At 34.2% G+C, this 13119-nt stretch overlaps 1 protein-coding gene across 3 annotated transcripts; it reads left to right on the forward strand.

Moving 5' to 3' along the window:
- The first annotated feature begins 3160 nt into the window (after window positions 1-3160).
- Window positions 3161-13043, forward strand: LOC125049622 (pro-resilin-like). 3 transcript variants are annotated; one of them, XM_047649015.1, is made up of 5 exons: window positions 3161-3275; window positions 4095-4133; window positions 11318-11384; window positions 11472-11911; window positions 11942-13043. In XM_047649015.1, exons 2-5 carry the CDS (start codon window positions 4113-4115, stop codon window positions 12602-12604), a joined length of 1191 nt encoding a protein of 396 aa, XP_047504971.1. In that variant the 5' UTR covers window positions 3161-3275; window positions 4095-4112; the 3' UTR covers window positions 12605-13043. The 3 variants fall into 3 exon arrangements, with proteins under 3 accessions (XP_047504971.1, XP_047504972.1, XP_047504970.1); XM_047649016.1 differs by having other exon boundaries at window positions 11972-13043; XM_047649014.1 differs by having other exon boundaries at window positions 11472-13043.
- The last annotated feature ends 76 nt before the right edge of the window (window positions 13044-13119 follow it).

Raw genomic sequence — 13119 nt, forward strand, 5'->3', positions numbered from 1 at the left:
TAAAGATCAGAAAGGTAAATTCAAAAAGTTTATCAATACAACAACGATTAAATAAGTATTCATAAAATAATTAAATAAAAATAGTATTGCGTAGTTTATGTATAAGTATATGTAATTTGTATGAGGCCTATACATGAAGAAAAAATTTCGGAGCGAGTCTTTATAACAGCTTGCCTCCTGAGATACGATTGGGAGATGAACAGTGAACTCTAATGCAATACCAGCGTACGACGGTGGCGTGATATATTATGTTACTTCTTATGTTTTTTTTAATTTTTTTTCTCATCTTAGTGACATATTTTAATGAGAATAAACCTAAGTCATCAGCAGGTTACATAGCTTTGTACAGGTACTTATTTTTAAGGTCGGTAATGTAGCATTTTCCTAAGAAATAAAAATAAAGAAGTGCAAATGCACGAATGAAGTTTGAGACTTTCTATCGTAGACTTTATTTATCACGACTGAAACTCGAACCTCCTTGACTTTTTTGAAAACATGAAGCAGGCTTTTCATACATAATAAAACACGCAGAGTGTTCAGAGGAGTTGTTCGGACTAGTTTAGCAGTTGAATTTAATTACCGGACGTCAAGAAAGAATACAAAATACCATCCGTATCACCTCGACGTCCGTCGTTCCACAACTGAGGGTTTTTTAAGGCAGTTTTTACCGTGCACCACCACTAAGTGGAAACAGCTGCCCACTGAAGTATTTCCGAACCAATTTGACTTAGGTAGGCGATATCACTTAACATCGGGTGAGCCTCCTGCCCGTTTGCCTCCTATTACATTAAAAACACGCATTTACATTGTTAAACTTTCACAGTAATTAATTAAAAAGAATTTGATTCTTATCTATGATTATCTAACATGATTAACTAGCTTCCGCCCGTTGCTTTACCTCCGTGGTTATGTTAATCATTTTAAAATATACACTACCAGCTTTCTAAAAAAATCCATAAAGATAAAAAAATATTACATACAAAAGAAAATTATTAGTATTGTTATACAGAACTGGACAGATGTTTGGCCACAATCCCACTGGACATTAAGTGAGATGTGGTCTATTGAAGGGCACGCCTGTCCAGAAGATGCCTGTTTAACCGCCGCTTAAATGGACCCATATTATACTGTCCATGGAAGATGGAAGGGCAGAGAACTCCACTCGTTTGCTGTTATTATAAGAAACAAATGAACGAATTAGTAATTAATACATCGCTAAAACCTTTAAACATTGAAACATTCTTAATCGTAAACAACAGAAAGCAAACCCATAAAGACGTGTGCCCACGCCCCGTTGGAGGGTTGGCGCATAACAAATAAAATATTTCACGTGAACCTTTTGACTGATCCATGCACAATTTACTATAGAGTAGAGACTTTTTGGCCGTGGGGTTATGCATAGGCGCTAATTAAAGATTTAACTTAGCGCCTGGTAGGTAGTACCGGTCTCCCTAGAGCTGGTGCTTTACTTGTTCAACGAATAAGTATAAAGTAGCGTTAAAGGTACACTGCCACAGGGACCAAACTTTAAAATTTCTTGTAATTTTATATTTATTCATTTTTAATTATAAATAATTATATATTTTCATTATTATACTGTTAATAAATTAGTTAATAGTATAAAAATACCCAGCTTATATGGTGAAAACACAATAGTGACAAAAAAATTATATTGCTACATCAAAACAATCTGAAAGCCTACAAAACACAGACCAGACAATAAGTTTAATATTCAATTTTTTTTTTCATCATAATTGTTATTTATATCTAGGTATATCTATAACATACACACACTAGAATCGCGTGAATAAATCAGGCAAGCAAGCAAGCAAGCCATCTCCATACTATATGAAAAAATATAAAACTATATTTTCGACATTTTAATCAATATTTGAATGTTGTTGATGCTGACATCAGAGTATGTTGCTTTAATTGGCAGCTCGGTAAACTTAGTTCTTTCAGAACGTTACATAAATCTTTAGAGACTCTTGAGCGAGTCCTTTCTAATCTCGGAAACAAATTATCAAAAGGCTGGTTAATACGACGATATTATAAAACACAGTTCTTTTTTTTGTGGAAATGCATTTGAGCATCCCCTGCGCTCAAAAGTTGCAGGGGTATGAGGGACTCGACCTACACCTAAATCTCTGCTATTCAAAGACTGGGTGAGCAATATCCACTAAAACCGCGAGTAGTTCCTACAAAGCCACGTTACAGAGGCTCCGGGGTCGCTGTCGCATTCTACCAGGACATAAAAGACACCAGACTATGTATTTCAAATTTAATCAAATTGCTCTATTTGTATTCCGATAATTTTGAGGCAAATAGATAACAAGCCACCCAGCAGTTTTTTTATCACTGATAGTACACATCTACAAGTAACTACAGGTGTGTACCTGATTCCTTAAATACTTGACTTCAAATCAGATCATCTTTGTCCATTGTTGCTCTTGTATTAACGATACATAAATGCGTTCGTAATTTAAAAGTTTATGTGTCCTAACATTCAACAAAATATGATCGAACGCTTTGAAAACTGCGTGACTGCATTTCTTTATCTAATAGTTGTACAGTTGTGAGATTACGCAAGTACTGGAAAATGGGAGAATATATTTTTGTGCCTGTTGACTATTTTGTCACCAGCTCATTAATGAGTATTAAAACTCCCTTACGTTACCTTCTCTTATAAATAATTATTAGTTCTCATAATCATAGAAATTAACGGTTAATTAAGATTAGTAAATTTGTATAACTAAAAGTACTAAAATGCTTTCATGTCAAAAACCAGAGGTTTTCCTAATTCGCTAAGTTTATATTAATAAACTTAGCGAATTAGGAACAGGAACAGATATAATTATATATCTGTTATTATTTACAGCTTTATTTCAAATTGAGAACATGTAGATAATAACCCACCCTATAATCCTAGATATTATCCTAAATAAATAATTGTATGTAGACTCAGTAAACTCAGTTATGAAGTTTAACCACGTATTATAACAGATTAAAAATACCCTTACCATAGATTAGTTCTTAAGAAATAGATGTTTAGTTTATCTTAAAAAGTGTGGTTGTTTAAAATAATCGGCTACTGAGAGCTTCATACTCTACATAATATCCTAAACCCTGACTTTAGACAATGTGTATCAGATGTCTCAGTGGTAGTGGGAGGACTTATATACCGCGGATGCGAAGTCGTCTCTCAGTACGCTACCGCACTCGCGTGTTCATCTCCACCTGTATGTGTGTGATATTTGGATAAATTACCTAAATCGGTAAGTCTATATTTATTTTTGAAGACTAAAAACTTCTTTGATTTACCAAAGTTTTTATATAATTGTATATGTGAAGATGATAATTAAAAATAGTGGTGAACTGAAAATCAAAATTATAGCTATTGCAGATATGTATTTATATTAAATAATATTAAATCCACAAAAGAAAAGTTCCATAGTTTAAAATTCTACTTAAATAATTGTAGCATTTCCTTAAATAATTATATTAATTAATTTTAATTAATGATATTAAATATACTTGTATAAGAATTATAAAACTATCCAGCCATCGCTAATATCTTTAGTTTGACAATTGTTTTACTAAAATCTTATTTGTCCTTTAATTATATTATTTCTTGTGCATTTAAAGTATATCAAAATGTTGTTTTTCACACAAAATCTGTATTTGCTTAATTATTTCAGTTTATGATGTACTCAAGGTCAAAATATGATTATGCACTATAATTTCGTTTCACAATTTATAATTATATTCGAGAAATAATTCTGTAATCGTGACAGATCTTCTGCTAGACCACAATTTGTATAATACCTGCGAGGAAAACATGCTTTAAATTATTAATGTCTAAATTTGCTGAAAACAAATAGATGCCAAGTGAAACCTCCAGAAGTAAATTTCTGATTTGAGAGACCGTACACATTTGATTTCCTTTGTTTGAACCTATTTAAATGGATTTAAGTTACATTTAAAAGCTTAACGGGACCACTACTTGAAATAAATTTTTAATTCAAAACATACGCTGTTCATGTGACTAATAAACTTGATTTTGTCAATTATATTAATAATAATTGTTTTTACAGACTGACCTACGACACAAGATGACGCAACTACAGATGCTGGTAATTATTATTTTTTATTTAAATAATACTGATTTTATGAAAAAATGTTCTTAGGGCCTATGAAATTCTCAGCTGGTTAAAATATATTTTTGATAAAACACTACTACATTTGACGCATTCAGAATTTTATAAGCCCTAGATACATTTTAAATGTATTCTTTTAGATAGGTATATATGCGTTAATAATAAGTTAATAACGAGAATTGTCGGGTCGTAATTTTGGGTTTGAAATAAATAATTGTACAGTATTACAATGATAATTAAGTAATCTGGCAAAATGACCAATAAACTTTGAAAAAATATTAAATACTAATATTAAAACTAAAAAGCTTAAGTATTTATTTTGTCACAACTAGTAACACCATGACATCTTTTTTTAATACTTCGTAATATAATGTCTCACTATTATATATATCGATCTTTTACAAAAAATTATTGTCCAATTTCCAAATATTTTCGGTGACTAATAAAGTTTCACGTATGCGGGCAGACATATCGATTTTCGAAAGAGAAATATTTGTATTCTCTGTACGCGCGACTATAGTTTCATGAGGAGTATCCCGAGAGAGAAAGGACGATCAGTTGCTAAACTCAATTATGTTTTAGATATTTTCTTTTACTTAACCGTGGCAAGACTTTTCTCTATAACACAATAATTTTGAATTATTGTTATGTTTTTCAGTATATAAATATAATCATATATCATGATTGTCAAGTAAAAGGAGTTTTAAATTAATATTAAATCCCCTTTATTTATAATAGTATGCATTGTACCTTCACTAAAACGTGTTTCGCAATTACACGAATCACTATTAAATATCTAAACCTATCACTTAGAAAACGTAGTTGTCCTAGTGCTCAGGGATTCAAATTCTGACATAAGACTTAATTTTGCGAAATAAAATTCTGACTAAAACCTCCTTTTTCGAAACTATTTTTTTTTAAAACAAAATTTCTACAATGTCAATCTTAGGTTAATAAAGTATAGGGCAAGTCATCAAACTATGTTACGTGATCATTGCGTCAGTGTTGCGGTGCTGCGCGCCGGTAAGTCACTTATTGTTAGACATTTATTGCTATGGGAAAAGCGACCTCAAACTCGCTGCTATTAACATACATAACTCAAGTGTTACCGATTGCTAACTAAGATATTAACAAACCAACGAGAACTACGCAGAATGGCATAATTCTGCCATTTTTTTATTACTAGAATTCGTGTGAACCTGAATGAGACAACTTTGTAAACAAAAACACTCTTTTTAAATTGTATTTATATACAATAGTACTTTAAGGTCTGTGACAAAATGTTATGCGCCCGTTGTTAATTAAGCTCATTAAAAAATTATCTGTCAATTGTCACACATTTTTTGCTAAATAACAAAGACATAATAAAATGATTGATGACAGTTGACATGTGCATTATGAACTTACAGATTACATTAAATCGATAAATATGTTTTTTTGGCATTTTTGAGGTTATACTTTTTTTTGGCGCGTTAGGGTAAATTGATGAGAGTAATTTTTTACGACGCGCGCGCACACCGTCACAAAATCCCGACACCCTGAAGCTTGCTATAGTCAACATTTTAGTTTTTTTGTATTGTTAGTGTCATTTTTTCGCCAAGGAAGTATAACTTCCAACGCGTGTACATAAGTACACACACGTTTTTTCAACGATACCGGAAAACCCTGCATTTTCTGACTTACACTTTCGTTACTTCCTGGAAAAAATACATTTGAATTAGACAAAGCACTTAGCAAGAGCTCACTAGAAAGCACAAAGAAGGTCAAGGGCGTGCCGGCCCCGTGTGATGTAAGCACGGAAGCGCCTGCGCATCGTGCTCTATGCGTGTGACATAACTATTATGAATTTGACTAGTAATATTAATTTTCCTCATTTCATATAACGGTTTTAATCTTTAAGAGTTAAGAGTTAAATTGACAATAACGCTTTGTTTTTTTCTATCTATGAACTGAAAATTGTATTTAACTTTTATTACGCGTAGCTTTTAAATTACTAAGGGTCTGTTTCACAATGTATGGATAAACTACCAAATAGCTATGCAACACATAAATAATTTGGAAGATAAATTTTGCTATTTGACACTTCATCGGACTCATAACTTATGATGGACTTTATGTGACGAATAGCGCTATCTGACAGTCGTGAAATGCAACAATAGTGTTTATCCTACCAATAAGTATAAATAGCTAATATGGAACTTATGTCGAACTTATCCGTACATTGTGAAACAGACCCTTAATCTGATTAATTAATAACTAGTTAAGAATTTAAGAGAACAAACAATAGTCTTAAAGACTAATGAATATACAACTTCGTAATATGCAAAAATGCTTTCTTGCCTTAGAAAAGGCTTTGCAAAAACATTATAGAAACAGAATTCTCACATTAACATGTTCTACGAGAAACTTTTTGTCAACTATTGTAAACATTGTATTGTAAGGAGACATGATCTATGCGTCGCTTAGTGTAGAGACACGACACTTAACAAAACGTCTACAAAACATTGGACAGTTTCACTTTAGTATCACGCGAGGGCGAGAATGTTCATCTGTTTCCTTTTAAGAAGAAATTTATTTAGCAATAACTAACCTAGAACGATTTATACGTATATTTAAACTAGCTGTACCTAGAAGTTATGTTATAAACGGGACCGCAGAGTTATTCTTGGTAACAACAGATTTTTGATAAGTGTAGTAAACTATAGACAATTAAAAAAATACACGGCCATTGTCGTGTTTACAGATGAATTTAAACTGCCTGAGACGAGAAATAGAAGTAAGCTGAGTCATAAATAAACCGTGAAGTGTCCATTCAAAAATGTTTACCTAGTTCAATTAGTTCCACGATTTATCACGGGGGTATTCTTCCGCATAATCATTCATGTTCACATTCTCAGCCGCTGAGAAGACTTGCCAAGTATCTAATCTAGCCTATTTTATTCTATATATATTGTTAACAGACTCTCAGATCATATGAAAGAGTAATTTGTTCACTTCATATTTATATGAAACATTCTAATAAATATTGCGTTATATTTAAAACCTACTAACTACAATACTTTGATTGTAAAACTACACAAAAAAGCTACGTAAGCCTGGGTCAAAGTTCATACAACCTTATTAGTTACATAACATGATAGGCATCGTACATCACCGGCAATCGACCTCAAAGCACAATAAAATCGTTACTAAGCCGTCATTGTAAAGTTAACAAATAAATACTATCATACTGTTGATGACTCTTACTTTCTATACACGTGAGTGTTATGTCAGAGTTATTCAGCAATGCATATTCTTGTTTGTGCCCATAAAATATGGCAATTATTAATAAGATCTCGGCCAAATCCAAGCAGGTCACGTGGAACGAAAACAATTTGAGTTTCTTTTGTTCCAATTAAGGTCCGTTAAATAGAAAAGCAGTGGGAGCAAAAAAGTATTTTATAATATAGTTAGTTTATAATTATAATGAAAATCTTTTATCAAATCCATTTTTGCTGCAATATAAAATAAAACTATGCCTTATTTCAACTATAATACAACGACAACGCCAGTATTGTTTGCCTAGTGTCTTCAGGGTACGACTCTCATCCTTGAGGTCGTAGGTTCGATCCCCGGCTTTGCACCAATGCAAATGGACTTACTGTCTATGTGCGCATTTAAAATTCGCTCAAACGGTAAAGGAAATCAAAAAGTCGACGGCATGTGTCACTTGCCTATTGGATGAAAAATCATCATGAGACAGTTACAGAAATATCAGGCCAATACGTAAAGAGGTTGTAGCGCCACTGATTTATATTGATTTATTTTAAAAATATTATTCTCAGTAACGTAAAACTATTTTTATCTTTATACATTCGAATTAAAAACGTTGCGATAATAGATGTACCTCGCGTGACCTTCTGTCACCTTACATAATAACAAAAAAGTATAGAAAGTTCTTAGCGGAACCCATCGAGTTCCGCGCTCCGTTCATCTTCCTTATAAATCTCGAACCGCGTGTGAATTTGTCTCAATATCAAGACGTGTTGCAACAAAAAGATGCTGCATTGTTCCGTAGATTCGCGTAATAAATTAAACCGGTTGCTGCACAATTTGGGAACAATACTGAGTCTTGCGTATTGTGGAGTTACTCTCAGAAGCCCCTAGTTCTCGTGAGACGCATTCAATTCGCGGATTGAGGCAATCTATCATTTGCATATACAGTATAAACCTTAGTTTATCATGATAGCAATTTCATTTCTATTTACGAGCCATATTTCCTCTTCCTTATTTTCCACAGTCTAAATCAGTGGCGCCTTTTTAAGCCCGGGCCTCAGATTTGAGTCTGTTTCATGATAATTTTCAATCTAATAGGCAAGTAGGTTATCAGCCTCCTGTGTTTGTGTCCTTCACCGTTCGAGCGGGTTAAATGCACACATAGAAAGAAAGTCCATTGGTGCCCAGCCGGGATCGAACCTACGACCTCAGGGATGTCGCACGCAGAAGCCAATACTGCTTATATGTTAGTACGTGCAGGAAAAACATTGTTAAGCATCCCGTCATCATATACACAGACTCATAACCTAAAAAAAATAATTAGACCTTTAATGAGCGATATAACACACATTTAATTTTAATATACATTATAAATAAAATAACATTATTTAGGAAATAAATTTAATTCTATTTCAAAAATACTTGCTTTTGAAAAAAAAATGTAAAGGTTCGCGTGTCATGTGCGTTTAAGTGTGAAGGTGCTATATCGATAAATCACACTTTAACAAGGCTTTGACAGCCTATTAAAAGATATAATTGAATGTATTTCTTATCAAAATTAGCCATTAATTACCATAATATTTGAATAATCTAATGAAATTTATAAGAAAATAATGATTAAACAAAAAAGTATTTGAGACTATTGAATTGAAGACTCATATCGGTTTTTAATTATTATGTATTTATTAATTACAAATAACTTAACATCCTTCAACTAAATACTGTTTATAGTAACGTTATATTAAATACGATCTTTATTTTATATATTAAAGTTCACCACATCATACATAATGCTATATCTACATTATATGTTACATCTTTTCTAAAATATGTGTTAATTATGGTAAACATAAATGATACAAAAAATTAAAATATACATAAAATAAAAACACAATAGATATTACTAGCAAAACGTCGGATTAGGTATCAGATAGGCACTCAACAATGTTTTTTTTTTTATTGATCAGCCCACTACCGAATATGTACAGTTTACAGTGTTTGTCAAAATATATACTTAAATAAGGTCGTTAAATTATGAGACAAAATGACCTTCCACAGCCAATTTACTCTTATTTCGTAAATACAAAACCACTTATTAAGTAATTAAGGTTTAATATCGTAATTGTTAATTTCGCCTTAAATTTTGAGCGTCATTCGCTCCTTTGTTCTCTGCGCCACATTATTGCGTAAAAGTCAACTAAGCGATGATAATTATAAAACTCAAAATAATTAAGAAAATACGTAATAGTTATTTTCTAGTGAAATGCCTTTAAGTGATATGATGCAACGGTCTTGAACATTAAGAAATATTATTATTTGTTAAAATATAATTTTAATTTATAGCAGTGTTGGCCTAGGCTTCAGCGTGCCCCTCTCATCCCTGAGGTCGTAGGTTCGATACCCGGCTTTGCACCAATGGACTTTCTATCTATGTGCACATTTTATTCATTCGAACGGTGAAGGAAAACATCGTGAGGAAACCAGCTTGCTTTAGACCCAAAAAGTTCACGGCATGTGTCAGGCACAGGAGGCTAATCGCCTACTTGCCTATTAGATTGACAAATGAAACAGATACAGAAATCTGAGGCCCAGATCTAAAAGGGTTGTAGCGCCACTGATTTTTTTTTTAAATTGTAATTTACTCAAATTTCTTACTTAACATTTGGAAGAGGCCTTGACGGGAGACCCGTGATGGGATTCTGATCTAATGAAGGCTAGGATATCGAGTAACAAGAAAAACATATATGTATATGATATTTCTTAATTGTTTATATGTTGACACATTTGTAAAGTTTAGAAATAAACGGGCTTTATTATTATTATTAATCACTAAACCACTGGGAATCAGAGAATAATCATAGATCTCTTAAAATTTAAAATACCATCTTATAAATTTATTTAATATATAATGCCAGGATTAGCTTAGACATATAGGCGTGCATCGTTATGTAATTATTTATTTATTTAGTTGTTTAAAAACAATAACATTTTCCAACCTGTAATTGAATAAAAGTCGGTAATCGATAATACAGTTTAATTTATGCCGTATGCGGTGACGTCACCGTCTCCACGTACGTACATAAATCTTTAATTTTCTATTATCTGTTCGAAATACAAATTCATCAGGTAGATATCGTTGGAGCGTCGGCTGTTTACAAAGTGCCGTAGTGAAATAATTTAAACTTTCCTCTATCTTGAGATAATGCCTGAATCCTAAACATTCATCAGTATTCATCTGTTATTCTGAGTTTACGGAAGTGCGTGTTGCATCAAGCAGAAATGTTATTTTACCTATATCAAAGTCAAAAGTCAGAAATCATTTATTCATGTAGGTAACACAATGTACACTTATGAATGTCAAAAAAGAAATATACATTAAATGCTTCTAATTTAACATTTACTGCCAGTTCTCAAATCAAGGGCGTAGAACGGAAGAGAAGAACTGGCAATAAACTCTCCGCCACTCTTTTTAATCGCCAAGTTTTTGTTTCACACAACCATTGTAAGGAGCTGCAAGCATTACACCATGTTCCACATGACATCTTAAGTAATAAAATAATTTGAAAACAAAGATTTGTCCTCTATCAGCAGGATTCTCGTGTAATCCCTTGCGTCTTGGAAATAAAAATATACTGTTAATGTAATTTGTAGATTTTTCACACACAAGCATTCATACATTTTGGTAATAGTAACAAATGATACAGCATTATTTTTATGTAATAATTATAATTATTAATGAAAGAAGGAAAATAATACTGTGTAACACCGTAACCCAATTTAACGAAGTTAGAAGAAAGGAAGGCGTGTTATTGATTAAGAAGAAATTTAGAGAATAATGATCCATGAAAAACAATGGAGTTTATTACGAAAAGGCAATTAATTAGTATAAATTACTTTATTTTCAGGTTGTAGGCGTCCTTTTGGCAACGGCTGCGGTATCGGCTACACCACGCAAACACTACAAACGAGATGGTAGGTTTTCTTCATTTAGACATTCTCAAAATGATTTATAAGTATAGGAAACTCCCATCAATTCATACCTCTTACCTTTGTCTACAGCGCCGCTGAGCTCATCCTACCTTCCGCCGTCCAGCGGTGGCTTCGGTAAACCTTCCTCGTCATACGGTGCGCCAAGACCCTCCAGCAGCTATGGTCCTCCCAAACCTAGCTATGGACCTCCAAAACAAAGCTACGGACCTCCAAAACCAAGCTACGGACCACCATCTCGCCCGTCTCCATCTTATGGACCCCCGAAACCAACTTACGGAGCTCCAGCTAGGCCTCCATCTACTAGTTACGGTGTGCCTACTGGACCATCCTCGATATACGGAGCTCCTAAACCATCCAGCACTTATGGAGCACCTTCATCTGGTTTCTCTAGTTCATCAGGATCATTCTCTGGCTCCTCATCTAGTTCATTTTCTGGATCATCATTTGCTGCCCCTTCAAGCTCTTATGGAACTCCATCCAGTTCTTATGGCGCACCTTCCAGCTCTTATGGTGCTCCAGCCGCCCCTTCCAGCTCTTACGGTGCTCCAGCCGCCCCTTCCAGCTCTTACGGTGCTCCAGCCGCCCCTTCAACATCTTATGGAACACCAATTGATTCATATGGCGCACCCGCACCATCATCATCTTACGGCGCCCCATCTGGAGGCTTTGGATCTAGCCACAGCTCAAGCAACTCTGGGCATGGTAGCAGTTTCGGTTCTGGTCATGGAAGCAGCTTTGGCTCTAGCCACGGAAGTAGCGACTTTAGCAGCTCTGGTTTTGGAAGCAGTGGTTTCGGATCTAGTGGATCAAGTGGACTATCATCAAGCTACGGCGCACCAGCTGCACCTTCTAGTAGCTATGGAACCCCATCAAGTTCGTACGGTACCCCATCAAGCAGCTACGGTGCACCAAGCGGTGGTAGCTTTTCGAGTGGCCATGGATCTGGGGGCTTCTCGTCGGGTGGATTTTCTGGAATTTCCAGTGGATCCAGCTATTCTTCTGGTGGTTCCGGCGGCCATAGCTCTGGTGGTTCAGGTGGTTACTCGTCCGGAGGTGGTTATTCATCAGGTGGTTCTGGCGGCCATAGCTCTGGTGGTTCAGGTGGTTACTCGTCCGGAGGCGGTTATTCATCAGGTGGATCTAGCGGTATCCCCGCTACCATCAACCAAAGCTACGATTCGAACGGTGGCTATGTTTACTAAAGCTTTGAACAGATTTAAAAAAAGCACGCTGAGGGCGTTACCCGGGCTCACAGTAACTTGATGCGAACTCACCAATGTCCAAACCTGACTCTCTAAATTTAGTTTCGTCAATACTCATAACTTTTAGTTGCATACTTGATTGCGAGCCTAGAGTTGAGTATCACAATCATCCTGAAACAATTGAAGTGCTTACACAGGAACACTGCAATACTAATAATATTTTAATGAGCACATATGTAATGTCTATGTATGTACCATTTAATAAATAACAAGGCATAAATAACAATAGTTGCACCGGAGTAGTTGTGTTTGCTTGATGATGTATGTATTTAACGAACGCTATTCGACGTTGTTCAAGTATTATTTAATTTTAAAAGAACTGTACAAAATGTAGTTGTAAGAACAAATTATTTTGTATGAATTAAAGAATGTGGTTATATATTTTCTCTTTTTTCAAGATCTTTGATACTCCATTGTTCCTTAAAGGTTATAAACAAAATGAGGAAATTAAACAA

The sequence above is a fragment of the Pieris napi genome, chromosome 5, assembly GCF_905475465.1.
Source record: "Pieris napi chromosome 5, ilPieNapi1.2, whole genome shotgun sequence".
In the NCBI taxonomy this organism is placed as follows: domain Eukaryota; kingdom Metazoa; phylum Arthropoda; class Insecta; order Lepidoptera; family Pieridae; genus Pieris; species Pieris napi.